This window comes from Engraulis encrasicolus, chromosome 22 (genome assembly GCF_034702125.1).
Source record: "Engraulis encrasicolus isolate BLACKSEA-1 chromosome 22, IST_EnEncr_1.0, whole genome shotgun sequence".
NCBI classification, from domain to species: domain Eukaryota; kingdom Metazoa; phylum Chordata; class Actinopteri; order Clupeiformes; family Engraulidae; genus Engraulis; species Engraulis encrasicolus.
Genome location: NC_085878.1, coordinates 2,469,410 through 2,487,938, shown reverse-complemented (window position 1 = coordinate 2,487,938; position 18,529 = coordinate 2,469,410). Strand labels below are relative to the sequence as shown.

The 18,529-nt window shown below is 40.9% G+C and overlaps 1 protein-coding gene across 1 annotated transcript in view; it reads left to right on the top strand.

The window, feature by feature from the left end:
- The first annotated feature begins 347 nt into the window (after window positions 1-347).
- LOC134438715 (probable phospholipid-transporting ATPase IM) overlaps window positions 348-18,529 on the top strand; it is a 34,496-nt gene continuing 16,314 nt past the window's right edge. Inside the window, exons 1-13 of the mRNA XM_063188337.1 lie at window positions 348-676; window positions 2,497-2,585; window positions 3,349-3,453; window positions 4,013-4,071; window positions 5,795-5,908; window positions 6,587-6,685; window positions 8,045-8,106; window positions 9,315-9,387; window positions 10,225-10,295; window positions 10,521-10,603; window positions 10,846-11,004; window positions 11,767-11,855; window positions 13,129-13,325. Of these exons, the coding sequence (XP_063044407.1) occupies window positions 3,363-3,453; window positions 4,013-4,071; window positions 5,795-5,908; window positions 6,587-6,685; window positions 8,045-8,106; window positions 9,315-9,387; window positions 10,225-10,295; window positions 10,521-10,603; window positions 10,846-11,004; window positions 11,767-11,855; window positions 13,129-13,325 (1,097 nt within the window). The 5' untranslated portion in view covers window positions 348-676; window positions 2,497-2,585; window positions 3,349-3,362. The remainder of the gene's footprint in view (window positions 677-2,496; window positions 2,586-3,348; window positions 3,454-4,012; window positions 4,072-5,794; window positions 5,909-6,586; window positions 6,686-8,044; window positions 8,107-9,314; window positions 9,388-10,224; window positions 10,296-10,520; window positions 10,604-10,845; window positions 11,005-11,766; window positions 11,856-13,128; window positions 13,326-18,529) is intronic.

Here is an 18,529-nt window from a genome sequence, read left to right as displayed (position 1 = left end):
ATGCGATGACAGGATAAATTATGCACTCATGCATTATTACCTGTGGAAAACTGCTGTATGTGTGTTTCCCCCTATTTGTAACATAGCCCAACTACAATCATTGACCACGTTTTATAATAATTATTTAGCCTGTATTGTTTTGAACTGTCAGACATTCTGAACTGTTAACTGTGTGAACTTCAACAGTTGTATAGGCCTTAGAATAAAGATTTTTGGAATGGAAATTAAAATGACAAATTCTGCTTCCAGGAAGTAAACATCCTGAATAAGAAATCTGTTGCCACTTCTTCAGAAGCTGTCACGCTCTCAGCATAGCGGAAGAGACGTAAACCATTTCAACAGAGCAGTTGAGTGGCATGGAGGAAAGTAGCTTCACATCGTAGAAATTTAGCGCAGAGCTGCAACGCTCGAGGCGATTACAAACCCTTGGCAATTCAGCAGACGGAGTACCCAGAAGAGGTCTTTCTTAAGGGAGAATCTCCCTCTATTTGTCGATTAGGCTATTCTGAACATGGCAGGTACTTTTAAACCGGACATAGCCTTACATTGTTGTGCATCTTCTTAACCAAGTTTGCTTGTTTAATTCCTACTGACGGGGAAAAGTTACGCCAGGACATCATATGCGCTACACACCAGCATCAGGAAGGTGTGTCATGTGGAGCTCGATTCTCCAAAGGTTTGTAAGTCTGCCCAATTGCACACACCTTCATTCTTTTTTGCGTGGTGCCATTATTTTGTAATGATCGTGGTATATATTCGCTTGCTGTTATATTTTTTTATCTGTAGCACTCCATTTAGGTTAACCACCGAGATGGGCATTGAGTATTACGCATGACCCTGGTCAACTCTGTCTGACCACCAGTGATTAATCAAGAGTCCTATGTGCAACACACACACACACACACACGCACACGCACACGCACACGCACACGCACACACACACACACACACACACACACACACACACACACACACACACACACACACACACACACACACACACACACTTGGGATTGTTTCTTCCCAGTTTTCTGAAGATACAAAAGAATGAGTTGGTATGAGCAAGTGGGTTCATCCGTTTGGCTACTTGGTTCTTGATGGTTTTCCCTACCTTATCTTCTGGGGACGTATTAGGGAATAGGGCAAAAATGATTTTGGACCCTCAAATGAAGAGGAGCATCCTTTCCGGGGGTCTTTTCCCTGACGTAGGCCTATGCTATACAGTATGTGTATGTGACACCCCTTGGGAAAGGAATGGGTGGGTGAATTAATATAAACATACTGAACTGTATACAAAGTGGTTGCTGACATGCTTATCAAGATCATGTCACTACCAGGGCAGGATTAAGATGACCCGGGGCCCCTAGGCTACAGGTTGCTGTGCCCCCCCCAGGCAAATTTCATGACATAAACACTTTGTTATAATTATGAGCCAACTCGTCATTCAACTGTGGCGAGGAGTATTGACAGGATTTGAAACTCTACTCAACACGACATCTGAATTATTCAATATCACACCTTGTCACAATTCTGCCTTAAAAAAATAATTTAAAAACAACTTTTGCCTTATCAGGGGTTCCCCCTGGCAGATGGGGCCCCCTGGGCTGCAGCCACATCTAGTCTGTGTGTTAATCCGGCCCTGCTCACTTTATATTGATTACACACATTGTGTAATGCAAATGGATTACACACAAAGCAGGTAAATTGTCAGCAACTGGAATTCTTTTTAGAGATTGTATTTCACTTGAAGAACTTCAGTTGCTTGACCTGCACGACTGCGTGAATCTGCAGACACAGTGTAGGACCTTCATTGTAATTACAGTGCAATGCTATTGTCATAAGGTTATGTTGAGAGACCTCCAAACCTCCATAAAAGCTTGAAGCACGGGGGCTTGGCTTTGCAACGCAGGAAACTCAAGCAGAGCTGCTTGTGGCAAAAGCCAATGTGGTTAAACCCACTCTTTTCACTTGAAACTCACAGGATTTAATCGGAAAGTATTGTAATTGCATTGACAATTTTCTGTTTCATGTGTTACAGACAATAAAGCTTTATCTTATCTTATCTTATCTTATCTTATCTTATCTTATCTTATCTTATCTTATCTTATCTTATCTTATCTTATCTTATCTTTTAAATGGTAATGTATGCTCTACTTGTAAGACAGATGTCGGCTATGGAGAGTATCAAAAACCTAGGGAGGTGTTAAACTAAAACCCCACTCTTTTAGTTATCTGCTTTTCTGAACCATGCTCACATGCATACACATTTGGGACTAGGCCATCGAACTTCTCACTGTATCCCTGTAAATGCAATTCATTACCTCAGGATGAGAGTGTTGTTCAGGCTTTTATGTTAAGTTACATGTTTATTGCTCATCTTGATATGTAATCCTGATCATTCACATTCAAACTCTGTCATGGTCATTGTAGTTGCATTGCATATGGTTACCTTACCTCTAACTCTCTTTGACGTGATTTCCTGCCCTGTGGTTTTAGTGGTAGGTGTTTGCTGAATCTGGATGGGATCTGGGGCAAGCTCGAGCCATTTACATCATTTGCATGTTCGGTTCCTTGGGTGCTGGAAGGTAAGAGCAACTTGGATTGACATACAGTAGATTGGCTGGATGATGAGATACCTTTTTTGGAAATGATTTAATCGCAACAACTGTAATGCATTGTTGCATTGTTAAATAAAATGAAATGTGACTCATTTGCTCCATAGGCAAGTTGATCCAAGAGCTAAATGAGTGTGTGCCGAGATGTTTTTTGTATTGTATTCTCCAAGATATAAATATAGTTTCTAAAATTCTCTCTCATCCCCTGCTGGATTGTTGCCTCATAGTTTAGAGTGTTTTAGGACTGCTATAACTATTTTCTATTAATCATGAACAACATGTGTTGTCCAATTGTATGTGAGCATAAAGATCAACTTCATGTAGATAAGGTAAGATGATCAAGTAGGTGTATAGTGTATAGTGTATATTGACATGATGTTTAGTTTAGTTTAGTTTGTGTGTGTGTGTTTGTGTGTGTGTGTGTACTCGTTATTTACTCTTAAGAAAAAAAAAACTAACCCCTCTTTGCAACTGCACTTGTTGTTCTGTATATCTCCTGTGCACTTTGTATTTGCTTGTGATGTTGGCTTGATTATGTCCTCTTTTGAAAGTCGCTTTGGTTATAAAGCGTCTGCCAAATGAAATGTAATGTAATGTAATGTAATATAGTGTGCTGCATCTGTATTCACAAAGGGGTGTCAAGTTCAAATAGTTCAAGTAGATTGTAGTTGTAGAGTCCTCTAATATTGAAGCATTACTTTGTAGTTCTACCAACTTTATTTGTGTTGTGTAGAGTGCTGAGGAGACATGACCTCTGCAGAGAAGAGGCCCAGGAGGTGGTGGTGGCCCGGTTCCTTCAGGTCCAAGTGGACCCCCTGTAGGACCTCACAAGAGCAAGGTACTGGGCTGGCCATACCCTGAAACAAATATCCATGACCATGCTGTAGAAACTGTTGCTTAGAATCCACCCAAGAACAAATATGATAGCAGATAATATGATAAATGTTAATTCAAAATTTCCAGAATAGGACCAAGACGTATGGAATTAACAATGGGAAATATAGTGTATGGATGAAAAAAGGAAATTGCTGTGTGATAGGTAGCCCCATACTCCCCAGTTCCACCAGTGGAACGCTGTAATAGCCATTGAAAAGTTCACTACTGTAGTACTACACTATACTATGACATAGCACAGAGCCTTTACTAATGTCCTATGACTTCTGGTAACATCACATGTATAACGCAGTGTCTTAACATCTTAATTTCCTTGCATTGTTTTCCTTCACTCTCAGTATAATAAATACAATGTAAGCCAGCATAAAATTAGCCATGTTGTTGCCCTAACATATTTGATCTCACTCTAAATAGTTTTAATGAGCATGTTTTCACACAAAAAAAACTTTAAAAAGTACGTCATGAGAATAACATCAGAAGATATAAAGTCATTCTCTCCACAGAAGAGGAGCGGCATGTTCGTGCGAATGATCGAGAGTACAACGGGAGATACAAGTACGCTGTGAGTATGCAGAATACCATATGTGTTGCAGAGTACTATGTGTTCCTACAGTAGGCCTATATAGTATATTCTAATCTTGTTCTGTACTAAATATGTAGCATGTTTTCATCCTTTGAAACTTGTATCCTTACTGCCAGTGTGTATAGTGCCCTTTCTCAGCAGTTAGGAACTTAGTTAGTTGTAACATAACTGTAATAACTTAGCTAGTTGTAACATAACTGTAAACCTAATATGTCACATAGCCTTTTTAGAAACAATAATTTGGTATTCCTCATATCAACACTGAATGTGCTGTACTACTGCCTGATAAAGTATCATCAAGCTACATAGAGCTACATAAAACTTCATAGACAAAATGTTTTCTGTTCATCTTCTCTGTGATTAAAGAATCAATTGCAGGTGTAAATTGTTTCCCACAAGTGCAGCTACACAATGGGGGTGGTGTTTTGACACTGCAACCACAACCACCTCTTTATGGGGTCATGAGTCATTGTGGGATTTGTGCATGTATGATTTGTTTTCTACCGTTGTAGTACATCACCCATTTCCCAGGGCCGCTGACAGCTCTGGCCAGGCTGAGGACAAAGTCATTTGGAAGCCCCCCCCCCTTCCAACATGTAATTCTGGGCCCTCCTTCTCTCTGGGCCTGGGAAAACTGACCTCTTTGGCCTGGGAAAACTGACCCCCCCCCCTCCCCCTTTTCCCCAATCTCATACTTGCACTGATATCGGTTAAAAAAAAGAGTTGTGAAAGTCACAGAGAAGAGGGGAGATTGTTGTTCCCGAGCCAGTCTGGTCCCGATAGATAGGAAATGGCCTCTATGTGATGTGATCTGAGAAGGGAAGAGGTTCATTCTCCTCTATGAATAGCACTTGGCCAGGCGCCAGAGACACATCCAATCCGAGCAGCCCAAGCCATTTCTGAAGAGGATACACAGTTTGATTTAGTGACTCCTAAGGAGCTAACAATGTATCATTCATGCTGAACTGGATGATGTGATGAATAAAAATGTCTCTGTCTTTCACTTTATGTTTGTAGTTACATATTTAATTCTTGTACTGTAATGTACAGTATGTTTACAGATAACCCTATGAAGACAGGCGTATTGAGTTGCTTTCATAGTCACTTCATATCCAAAAATCAATCATTCCAACCATTCAGCTATACCAATACAACACTGTTGTGTTAAGAATAGTGTCTTGTTTGCAGGTGTATTGGTATACTCATGGTAGATTGTGTAAGCGTCTGAAGTACTTAGGATCCCCTTACAATATTGCCACGGCAATTATGCCACCAATCCATTACCTCATCGATGGTTGTTTCCAAGAATTGTTTTGATTTTGTATTTCAGAAAGAAGATGGTTGTTACAGTACATGGAAGTTGATTAATGTTCTGTCTCAGAACACGTCTTTTCAGAGAAATTCAAATCCAAGTTCAACGGAAGATCTTCATATTTTCATACTGCTATTTTATTATTTTAGAGTAGACAGATGGGATTGAATATTGAACTAATATTGAATGAATACTACTGTATACATCAGTGGCCCCCAAACTGGGGGTGGGGAAAATATCGCTAAAATTTAAAATATAAAAAATATCTAAAATATTCCAGGGTTCTGAAAGGGCATCCCCACTGAATACGCTATGGGAACCGCTGGTGTACATATTTTCTCCTAATGACTGGTAATAAACAACATATCTGTCTTTCTGTTTTATTGACAGGATAACCACATCAAAACATCCAAATACAACATTTTCACATTCCTGCCCATCAATCTGTATGAGCAGTTTCAGCGTGTGGCCAACACATACTTCTTATGTCTGCTCATCCTCCAGGTGGGGCCTGTAAACAAGCGGGCTGAACGGTTACAGTATATCTAAGCATGACATCTGTGTGTGTGTGTGTGTGTGTGTGTGTGTGTGTGTGTGTGTGTGTGTGTGTGTGTGTGTGTGTGTGTGTGTGTGTGTGTGTGTGTGTGTGGAGAGGGGGTGCACATCTACGTGTCATTTCTCAGAAAAAAGTGTTTAAGGCTACAAGGGACACATTTATGAACATCTGTGGACTTCTTGATGCTCTCTCTCTCTCTCTCTCTCTCTCTCTCTCTCTCTCTCTCTCTCTCTCTCTCTGTGTGTGTGTGTGTGTGTGTGTGTGTGTGTGTGTGTGTGTGTGTGTGTGTGTGTGTGTGTGTGTGTGTGTGTGTGTGTGTGTGTGTGTGTGTGTGCGTGTGCCATTCCTCAGTAAATAGTAGAGCTCCGACAGTAGATCCTAACATCACATCTGTACAATTCCTTTTAACTTTGATGTTGCATGTGTGTGTGTGTGTGTGTATGTGCGTCTGTGTGCTTGTGTGTGTGCATGTGTGCGTGTGCATGTGTGTGTGTGAGTGTGTACATGTGTGTGTGTACATGTGTGTGTGCATGTGTGCGTGTGTACATGTGTGTGTGTGTGTGTGTGTGTGTGTGTGTGTGTGTGTGTGTGTGTGTGTGTGTGTGTGTGTGTGTGTGTGTCTACAGCTGATTCCTCAGATCTCCTCTCTATCCTGGTTTACCACCATCGTGCCTCTGGCCGCAGTCCTCACCGTCACAGCTGTGAAGGACGCCATGGATGACTATGTAGGTTCACATGTCACTCATTCAAGTGCAAAGAAATCCTGCACACTGTCCATTCCACCAACAAACTTAAATACAACGTTTCGGTCATCCGACCTTCTTCAGGTGAAGTTAACTTTACCTAAAGAAGGTTGGATGACCGAAACGTTGTATTAAAGTTTGTTGGTGGAATGGACAGTGTGCAGGATTTCTTTACACTTGAATGACAACCCCACTGGGATAATATCCTACACTCTTGCCCAACTACAGAGGTGTGCAAAAGCGTCTTCTTGAACTAGCGTGTCACTCATAAAATATGGCTGAAACATGGTTTTGTACCTGAAGAGTAGCTTTTCTAATGCATCTTGAATCAGAAGTGCATGACATGAAGTCATGCACAGGTGTTCTCTCACACGCAGATGTACTCCTGCTGTACAACAGGGGTATTCAATTAAAAGTCACAGAGGGCCAGTTTTTCAAGTTCCCTCCAGTGAAGGGGCTGAACATGGAATGTGTATAACTGCGAGCAGCACGGTGTCTGAGGTTATGGTGCGAAACAAGCAGATAGCTTTCCGGACAGGACAGATATTCACTTCTCTATTTCTTATCAGCCTTAGGATGGTCTATTTATGACACTATTTTAGATAAGATTTCACTCTCATGTGAATGCATAGAAGAGATATCCCCAACCCGTGTTAGTGATTGCAAATGATGCACGGCCACAGTTAGCACACCTATTTGTTTTAATTTTGTTCTGGCCTTATGGTGGGCCAGGACCTTGCCATTCAAGGTCCACATCTGGCCCCAAGACCTCTATTTGAATAGCCCTGCTGTACAAGATCTGCCTGTTTGCCCTGTTTTTGTTATTCTTTTTAAAAGAATAACAAATGTTTTGTTAGTTATGTTAATTGGTAAGTTAAGCTATGTTAAATTGTTAATTAACTTGGTGCTGTTGTGCTGTTGATTTTTTAGTTAATTGTTAATTAAGTGTTAATTATTAATTAATTTGGTGCTGTCGTCAGGGCAGCTGACAGCTTTGGCTGGGCCCAGGACAAAGTCATCTGAAAGGGCCCCCCACCCAATACATTTAATGTAATGAGGACCCAAATATGGGCCCCTCTCTCCCCGGGCCCGGGACAGCAGACCCCTTTGTCCCTACTTGTTGGCTTCCCTGGCTGTCGTTTCCAACCCATTCCATTGTAATTTTTAATTCATTGCTAATTAATGGTTAATTGTTAATTAAGTTGTTACTGTCGTTTCCAACCCATTCCATTCCATTCCATTTCCTTCCACAGTTTCGCCACATAATGGTTAACTGTTAATTGAGTTGTTGCTGTCGTTTCCAACCCATTCCATTTCATTCCATTCCATTTCCTTCCCCAGTTTCGCCACAGGAGTGACCGGCAGGTGAACACGCGGCAGGCTCAGGTGCTCATCAGGGGAAAGTGAGTAGACACTTCTTCAGTTCGCCTTTTTTTTTCGCAACCATGTCAAACAAGATATGGGCTGTGTTTCTCGAAAGCGTAGTTGTTAGCCAGTCAGCAACTTGGGTAGGACAACAAAGTAGCAGACAACAAGTAGGTATTTACAAGTAGCTAATGTAGATAGCAACTATGGTTTTGAGAAATGCACTCCGATTTCGACGCAAAGCAGGTACAAATGACTACCGGTTTTAGGCTGAAAAAGTATGTTTATGTTTATGGCACTGAGTGGAGCTTCTTTTCATTAAGGTCATTGAGGATTGCAATGGGCAAACTCTTTTCTGGACATTGTCATAATGGAGAGATCAGTGGCTCGAATGCATGGAGCCAGCAAAAAAACAATTCAAGCATGGGATGCAGCAGACTCTCTCATCAAAGAAAAAGTGCAGGACAGCCAGCCATAATGTATAAATAGAATGATTTATGTTGTTGAAATATATTTTCTAGGGCTGGGACTCGATTGCAATTTTTAATCGAATTAATCTATAGGATTTTAAATTAATTTACCGAATTAATCGCATTTTAATCGCATTGAAATATCTGACTTGAGAACAGTGCATTTTTTTTTCACATGGATTTTGAATAATTACAATAAATAAATGTAATCTAAAAATATTATTCATTTTTAAAAGAAGAGAGAATTCTTCTCAATTTCAGCAGGCTGTTCACCATCAGGCGTAATACTGCCCTCCACTGGTCTAAACCAGAACTATGTAGCTATATTATTACACTGTGATTAATTTTTTAAATCATGTTAATTAATTAATCGCATCGCGTGATTAATTAATCGAAATTAATGCATTAATGTCCCAGCCCTAATATTTTCAATTATGTGTTTTTATTTATTTATGTTTTGTTGGTTTTATATTCTGAGATCCGGGGTGGGTTGGGTGGGGGTCGCCATGGGGGTGGGCGGGATGGCAGGGAAATGTGTGTGTTTTGTTAACTGTTTTTTCTTTGCCTTTAACTCAGATTTTCTTTAACACCTTGTATTGTACATATCCATTTGGAAAATAAAAAGCATTTGATCAAAAAAATAATGAAATAAAAAAAGTTTTCTGATGTCACGAGAAAGAGGCCCATTATCATGAAAAATTAATTTTCACTGTTGGTACTGGAAGATGAATCTCCTTGGGCTAAATTGATTTTCTATTGTTTTGTTTTGTCCCAAGACTACAGAAAGAGAAGTGGATGAATGTCCACGTCGGGGACATTATCAAGCTTGAAAATAACCAGTTTGTTGCTGTAAGTGATCTTTAGCTTCAAGCTTCCCACGTTAACCAAAGTAGGTCTGACCCAACACCAGTAGATCTGACTCTGGTCTGTCTAAAAGTCTCTTACAAGTGGCCGATACACCACAATGAATTATGGTCCATTAGCAAGCCACAATATTGTAGTGTGGTACATGTGATGTGATGCCTATCATATGAAGACAGTCACATGACCAGGCTTGAAGAAATTGCAATGAAATAATGAGGAAGAAGTGGGCCCTTGAGAGAAGCCTTTGAAAGCCTAGTGTGTGACAGAAAGATAGAGAGGCCACTCCTGCAGCAAAATATTCAAAATGGTGCTTTATCATTTTAATGTGACATGATAACTGCCCTATAAATGTAATATATGCTTTATATCAGAGTATATAACTTTATAACCGTAGTATAATTTAGGGCTGCACAATTAATCGAAAATAATCGAAAATCGTGATAAAATCGTGAAATCGAAGGCGTGATTTCAATCGTGATTTAATCGTGGCAATAGTGGCCTACCTTTGGGATCGTCCTTGAAGCCAGAACATACTGACAGGCTGGTGTTTCTGGCCAGAAATCTGTCCACCTAAGTTTCATGCTATTGCCTTTACATAATTATTACAATTCATTTTATTTTGCTCATCCCGTATGTAAGACTTAATTCATTCTTGGTAATATTTCATCTCGTTATAATTTTAAAAAAAATCTGCAAAAAATCAATTGCGATTTTGACCAAAATAAAATATTTTTTCCATAATCGTGCAGCCCTAGTATAATTATAAAATATCAATAAAATATTGGTTACTGACATTACTTTTCTTTCTTCTGTTCCTTAAAGGCAGATCTGTTGTTGCTATCAACAAGTGAACCCAATGGACTGTGCTACGTAGAGACCGCGGAACTGGATGGGTAAGCACGATAGATTTTCGCTTTTCTGATTTTAATGTTTCTTTGTTCCCAAATGTATTGTTATGGAGCTACTGTATATCTATAGCGATATCTGTATATCTGTATATCCATAGCGATGTTGGCTATGATTATGTCCTCTTTTGAAAGTCACTTTGGTTATAAAGCGTCTGCCAAATGCAATGTAATGTAATGTAATAATGTAATGTAATATCTTGCCATTCATAGAGAGACCAATTTGAAAGTGCGGCAGGCCTTGCCTGTCACCTCTGACCTTGGTGCTGACATCACTCATCTAGTAGAGTTTGATGGTAGGCCACTACTGCTCCAGTAACGCAAAAAAACACTAAACATACATTATATACATTTTAATTACTAAAAGAATAACTGGTATTGATGATTAATGTGGTATATTTAATTCATTGCGATTCATTCATTTCAAAGCCTATAGTTAATTTCATTTAAATGTGTACTGTAATCAAGTCCCAGCCCTAATATGTATTATTTACTAGTTTGCTATGCAGATCATTTCTCACTGGGTTCTTGTTAACAGGGGAGGTGGTGTGTGAGGCTCCCAATAACAGGCTGGACCGCTTCATCGGGACATTGACATGGAGAGGGAGCTCCTATTCCCTTGACAACCAGAGGATGCTGCTGAGAGGCTGCATCCTGAGGAACACAGACTGGTGCTTTGGCATGGTCATCTTTGCAGGTAACACTCACGCAAACATATTGCTGTAAGGTAAACAAACACATTATAAAGGTGCTTTGCCATGCTCATCTTTGCAGTTAGAAATCAGACCAAACCCAAGAATCTATAATCACATCATAAAGGTGTCACACAATCACAACAAACTCTCGATACTGTTTGTGCTTAATTACAATTATAATAATATACTTTTGTTGCATAATATTGCTGCTAGAGATGCACCGGATCCTGATTTTTAGTATCCTGCCGGATACCGGATCCACTGCTTAAGATCCTGCCGGATCCGGAATCGGATACCAGATCCTACGAAAGGGTTGAAAAACATGGCCAACTCGCACATGTGGGCCCTTTTTATTACGTTGGCGCAAACTATTTTTAAGACTCATTGGCCTTAAGACACTGCCCTCAACGGCCGCTTCCAAATTGCTTTCACTCCACGCAGCGATTGGGGTTGTGAAAGACTGACTGAAAAGCCTAGGCTACGTAAAAAGTAGAGATGCCCCAGATCCTGATTTTTAGGTAACTGCCGGATACCGGATCCACTGCTTAAGATCCTGCCGGATCCGGATAGTCTGAAAAACCCTATTATCTTGCCGGATCCGGAACCGGATCTTGGATCCTGTACATCTCTAATTGCTGCATAAACAAAATGTGAACACATTACATAGTTCACATATAGTTGACTAGTGTGGGAAACAATGAATTTTCAACCATAAAAAATGAAAAATCCTAGTCTCAAACTGATGGTTCTGAAATGTACTACAGGCCTTGAAACCAAACTCATGCAGAACTGTGAAAAGACCAAGACTAAACGCACCAGCATCGACAGACTAATGAACACTCTTGTCTTGTGGGTAAGTGAACCACCATACACTTCACAGAATCACCTGTCATGACATTTTACATTACATTACTATATGCTTAGCAAACATTTATTCATCTAGGGCAGGGGTATTCAATTGAATGTCAACGAGGGCCCTTTTCCAAATTCCTCCCAGTAAAGGGGCCGAAATGTAGGCTACGTATGTATAATGGTTGCCGACTGTCAATGAAAAAACTATGTGACACTTCAATGAAGTGGGGTCTGGGGGTCCTCCCCCAGAAAGTTTTCAATTTCTTATATGCAATTTCCTGCATTTTAACGTCCCATGTCCCGTTTCAGCTCGATACGGAACCCATACTTTTATCTCTAAATTCCGAAAAACAATTTCGTATTTCAAGGGGCTTGTGGTGGGGGGCCAGAGCCTTGCTGTCCAAGGGCCGCATCTGGCCCCAGGGCCGCCATTTGAATAGCCTTGCTCTAGGGAAACGTTCTGTAGATGAAAACACAAACAAGTCTAGATATGTATTATAGTTTATTTGCATTTCATTTGCCATAGCTTTTGCAGTACGACGTCCATACATTCGTAGTCTCTTACTGCAGATGGGCCTTTCGACGAGCCTATTCACTCTTGGCTAAAAACACTCAACTACATCATAACAGCATTGCTATGAGAATGCAGAGAATCTTAAGTAACCGATTAAGACTTTGGCATTACCATTTTGGTGACAACACGGTTATAACAGAGGCTCTGTGCTAAGGACTTAAAGGACCAGTTCTGTCAATTTCAATATGGTGTTGTATTGCTCACGCTATCCTTGACTTGTCAGTACCCGGTGAGGCCATATTTTTCGGCTCAGCCCTTTCCGAGATATGAGCAATTCTAATGGGGGTAGCGTTTGTTTACATTTTAAAAAAAATGTAGCACAGGCCTACTATTCCAAATATTTTCCCAAAAGGTACCACTGTTTGCTAGTTGTCTGCTGATGTTGTATAACCATTTGAATGTTTTTGGGAATAAATAAAAATGTTTTTTTGGAATTTAAACAAAGCGCTGCCCCCATTACAATGACCAGCATCTTGGAAACGGCTGAAGAAGAAGAAAAAAAAATCTCAGGTACTGACAAGTTCAGGGTAGTGTGAGCATTACAACTGCATGTTGAAATTGACTGAACTGGTCCTTTAAAGTAATGCGCTAACAGTATTGGAAAACATGCGTAATCTAGAATGACCTGGAATTTAGTATAAGTAATTGTGAAACATAATAATATAATCATGCACAACTTCTGTGTCTGTTGCATTGCCAGATCTTTGGCCTGCTCGTGTGTCTGGGCGTCGTTTTGGCCGTCGGAAACTCTATTTGGGAGTCTGGCGTTGGAAAGCACTTCCATGCGTATCTGCACTGGGAGGGGGACAGGGACAGTGCCGTATTCTCTGGCTTCCTGGCCTTCTGGTCCTACATCATCATCCTCAACACCGTGGTACCCATCTCCCTTTACGTCAGGTTGGTGTGCAGTTCTACTTTTCGGAGATTTAGGTGCTGTTTCCACGTAGCAGGATATTTTTTTAGCAGGGTATTTTTTTTGTCCTGGTTAGGTGTAAACGCAACATGTGGATAAAAATAAATCCTCCATTGTAACAAATGCGTTTCAGCCCCCTTAACAGGATATTTTTTTCTCCTGCTTTTTATACCTGGATTTTAAATATCTGCTACGTGGAAACGGAAGGCCAAAACCAATGCAAAACCAATGCAACCAGGAGAAAAAAATATCCAGATATAAAAATATCCAGCTACGTGGAAACAGCACCTTAGTGGCAGCCAAGGAGAAATATAGCCACAATGGTACGGTACTATTTTGGTTTCTCAGATAAATGATCTTTTTGACCTCGTGCTCCTCTGTGTCTGGAAATTGTAAGATCCGAAATAGACTGTTTGTTATTATCATCTTATCCAGTGGTGTCGTCTCTAAAAGTCTGGACAGCAGGGCTTGACACTGGCACCTGCCAACCGGCCAAATGCTGGTGAAACTTGGCTGTGGCTGGTAACAATTTCAGTGTCACTAGCCAATTTGACAGGTAGCTTATTCTATGGCAGTGATTCTCAAACTTGTTCAGACCGAGGACCACTTTGTCCCCCCAAAAATGTTTAGGGACCACCTGTCAACCGAATTGACAGTTGACGGATGCTAATTTGACACTGCTGATTTCAATGCAGACCACTTATTTTTTACTCACATGTATTATGTGGTTATTGTGATGAAAGCTATGCTATGCAGCTATGCTTATCTTTGTAATATTGTTACAAATATAGCCTACTGCTAGCTTGTCTTGGAAAATTAGAAATCCCCGTACGGACCACCTGAGCTGTGTCGCGGACCACACTTTGAGAATCACTGTTCTATGGTATGACATATCAGAATAGTGTATATTCTGCACGTTGCCCCCTGTGTATCAATTGTTCGTATTTACAGTAAGTTCAAGAAAAAGATCAGTTTTACTCAGTTTCTATTTGTTTGCTTTATTTCAATGTAGAAACCCATGCACTCATCTTCTTGCTAAAAGCACCTCATCTTCTGAGGTTAGATACAGCATGATGATTAAAAAAAATTTTTTTTGGCTAGTAGAATAGCTGGATGGCTAGTGACTTGGGAAAACCACTAGCCACAGTGGCCGGCAAGTGAGAAGGTTAATGTCAAGCCCTGCTGGACAGTAATGGTAAACATATATGTATTTTGGACTTTTGGTCACAGTGCAGTCATGGGTAAGCGGTTAGGGCGTCAGACTTGTAGCCCAAAGGTTACAGGTTCGACTCTCGACCCGAACCTGCGAAGTTGGTAGTGGGAGTAATTTACCAGTGCTCTCCCCCATCCTCCTCCAAGACTGAGGTACCCTGAGCATGGTACCATCCCGCCGCACTGCTCCCTAGGGGCGCCATTGAGGGCTGCCCCCTTGCACGGGTGAGGCATAAATGCATTTTCGTTGTGTGCAGTGAACACTTGTGTGCTGTGGAGTGCTGTGTCACAATGACAATGAGAATTGGAGTTTCCCAATGGGGCTTTCACTTTCACACTGTATAGAACTTGCTGAATGATGAGTTGAAAGGTGATTTGTTGAGATGTTTGCTATTGGTTGGCTGCCGGGCCTTTCCCCCTGTCTGTTCAGCAACACTGCTGTTGTCTTAGTTGCTGGGACTTTTTCTCCATCCACTAAGCAAGATTGGCATTTGTTGGTTGCCGGCCGCGGCAGCAAAATTTGACAAGAGAAATCTCAAGAGAGGTTGACTGGTTGGTAAGTTGAATTTGGGACACATCATCAGTAGCGTTCCTCTGAATAAAGGGGTGTTCAGTGCTTTACAGAAAGTACTGTAGGTTACACTGGCTACGTTGACATGACGTTATGAATTCCGATTTAATAATTCAGTTCAAGAAGACGCTTTTGCACACCTCAGTAGTTGGGCAGGTGCGTAGGATATTATCCCAGTGGGGTTGTCATTCAAGTGTAAAGAAATCCTGCACACTCTCCATTCCACCAGCAAACTTTAATACAACGTTTCGGTCATCTGACCTTCTTCAGGTACCTGAAACGTTGTATTAAAGTTTGTTGATTTAATAATTCAGAATTAAATAGTTCCGTTGAGTTTACTTTGATCTTTCATTTAATTCAGAATTGAGTTACATGACGTTTTCAAAATGGAATTAAGCTTTATTCAGAATTAAAGTGAGTTAATTCCGAATTAAGTGTCTCATGTAAACGTGGCAAATGTGTTGGTGTCTGTATGAATCTGTTGTCGCTATATATTTTCCCATAGCAAACTCTCGTGAATAATTTATATTGACTCCTAAGCCGCAGAGGTGCTCAGTGAGTGCTGCAAACTAGGGATGCACCAATACCGATACTGGTATCGGGATCGGCACCCGATACTGCTCATTATACTCGTACTCATACTCGTCAAGCACTTGCCGATACCAGGAACGATACTGCTATTACACAAAACAATGCAAAATCTTGTCACGTTCTGTGGACTTGAAAGCAGCATGGGAAAAAAGTGCCACCTGATACATTTGCTAACATTTAAATCTACATGGAATTGGACAAAAAAATATCACAGGTGGAAAAAAACAAAGCCATGCATTTATTTTCATTGTATTTTGGTGGTAAAAGGTATCTGTATCGGTACTCGGTATCGGCAAGTACAAACATTAATGTACTCGTACTTGTATCGGTTTTCAAAAAAGCGATATCGGTGTATCCCTACTGCAAACTGTTGAAATTGTAGTGAAATATACGTAGCATAATGTCAATCAGCGTAATAATGCATTTTGGACATGTATATTCCACAGGGGTGTCACGCCTTTCAGCTTGTGGCCTGGAGGGTGCACAAAGTTCCACACAGTAATAGTCCAGTCAAAAGGAGCTCTCACACCACTGATGCTGATGCAAAAGGGAAGAATTCCAATGCATGAAGTGAAGTGAAGTGAAGTGAAGTGAAGTGAAGTGCTATGCAGTGCCAGTGATGATGGTCTGAAGCAGTGTTTCTCAACTGGTGGGTCGCGACCCAAAAGTGGGTCGCGGAGGGGTCATGGGTGGGTCGCAGAGCCGTGGTGTAAGAAAAAATCGTAATTCATTGATTCGCTTAAAAAAAAACAAAAAACATCCACTTTTATTTTGATAGGCGATTGAACTGGTGTCATCTGTCGTCATAGATAAAATCAGAATGTTTATGCGAGACAGTAGCGTGCAACCAGTCATTCGAGTGTCGCTTAAAAAAATTGGGTCGGGACAGAATGAGAGTGGAAAATGGTGGGTCCCAAGACTGTTCCAGTTGAGAACCACTGGTCTGAAGGACCGAAAACATTTTTCCCAACACTGGCCCTGGGTAGCACTTTACTTTATTTTTCATGCATTAAAATTCTCTCATTTTGCATCAGCATCAGTGGTGTGAAAGCTCTTTTCACTGGGCTATTAATATATCTATGTGACCACCAGACAAAGAAATTAAAAAGGCTTTTTAGAAAGAAAAAATGGATGCATGGCATTTCCTCTGAAATGCAAGGTGTGTCCTGTCCAGTATACAGTATCTCTGAGAAAAGCAGGATGGAGAGGAGAGGAGAGGAGATGAGAGGAGAAGAGAGCCCAGTGCAGAGCCTGGGTCTGGAAAATCAATGAATGTATAATTCACGGAGGTCATAAAAGCCTTTGACGCAGTCTCCTCAAAGCACACACACACACACGCGCGCGCGCACACGCACACGCACACACACACACACACACACACACACACACACACACACACACACACACACACACACACACACACACACACACACACACACACACACACACACACACACTGCCCATTGATCTCCCTGCCGTGTTGTTTTTGGCTTTGTCCTATTATCTGTCAGACGGTAACTTGAGACCTGAGATTTGGGGGACCAACTCCTTGCTGAATTTCTGACTACATGTAGTACCAATTGCTGTGTACTGTTGCATCTTTTCATAATCCTACAGCTAAATACTACAATCCTGTTTATTTGTAGCATGTAAATACAGTAGATTGGGTTGGTCAAGCAGTTTAAGCAGACTAAGTTCAAGCAGACTAATTCTGTCTGTTTATCAATGAAGAGCAACCTGTGAGATACAGTAGAATAAGATCATATGCATGTACGTACGTATGTATGTAGCTGATTCCAGGTATTTAAAGTCTTGAACCTGGTGGAAGAGTTATGTTACAATATCAGCTTCCTTACTAGGCAGTCATGGGTAAGCGGTTAGGGCGTCAGACTTGTAGCCCAAATGTTGCGGGTTGGTTATGTGCAGTGTGGAGTTCACTTTTGGGCTGTGGATTGCTGTGTCACAATGACAATAGGAGTTGGAATTTCCCGGTTGGGCTTTCGCTTTCACTTCACTTCAATGTAGTACCATATGGTAGACGTACACTGTAGTAAGTCTATGGTGCTGCCTTGTAGTCTTTCAAGTCCCCTTTCCCAATCACTGCACCTGGCTCTATACCAAATCCATATTTGAGCAGGGCATCACAGGGATTGCTGACTGGAACTGTAGTAGAATAGAGTAGAGTAGAGTAGTAGAGTCAGGTGCGCAGCACCTCATATTGAGATAAAAATCAATTGAAGGCTCTGTTTTGCATCTTTTGCACAAATGTTTATCACTACTGTATGGAACATCTTATTCCATTTGGGGTAATACGTTATGCAAGTCTAATCGACCTGCAATGCCTTGCATATGCCACACTATTAATATCTATCTAGGGACAGTCTCTCAGACCAGACCAGTCTTGTGTGGTTTTTAGAAACACTTTCGCTGCCTCACTTGCCCTCTGCACTATAGGCTAGACCGGTTACGTAGCTAATGCCGTCTTGGTTTACCGACATCAACATGGTACAGAAGTATTCTAGCTGATAAAAATTGTAAACTGTACAATTGTAGTACAGAAACAACACCGTGATATATTAAGTGTAGTCTGACAGTCGTCCGATTTGAGCTTACCATACTTAAAAACAAAATACAGTATGTACGTGTACGTCTGACATACTGGCATATCGCCTTATTATGTTAGGTAAATATCATGGTATTAACATCTGGACTAATTTGGCATTAGTTACAGTATACTATAGAGTAATAGAGACGAAGGGTCTGTAGCAGATCTACCCCTCATACTATGTGTTCTCAAAGCTCTACCTAATTGGT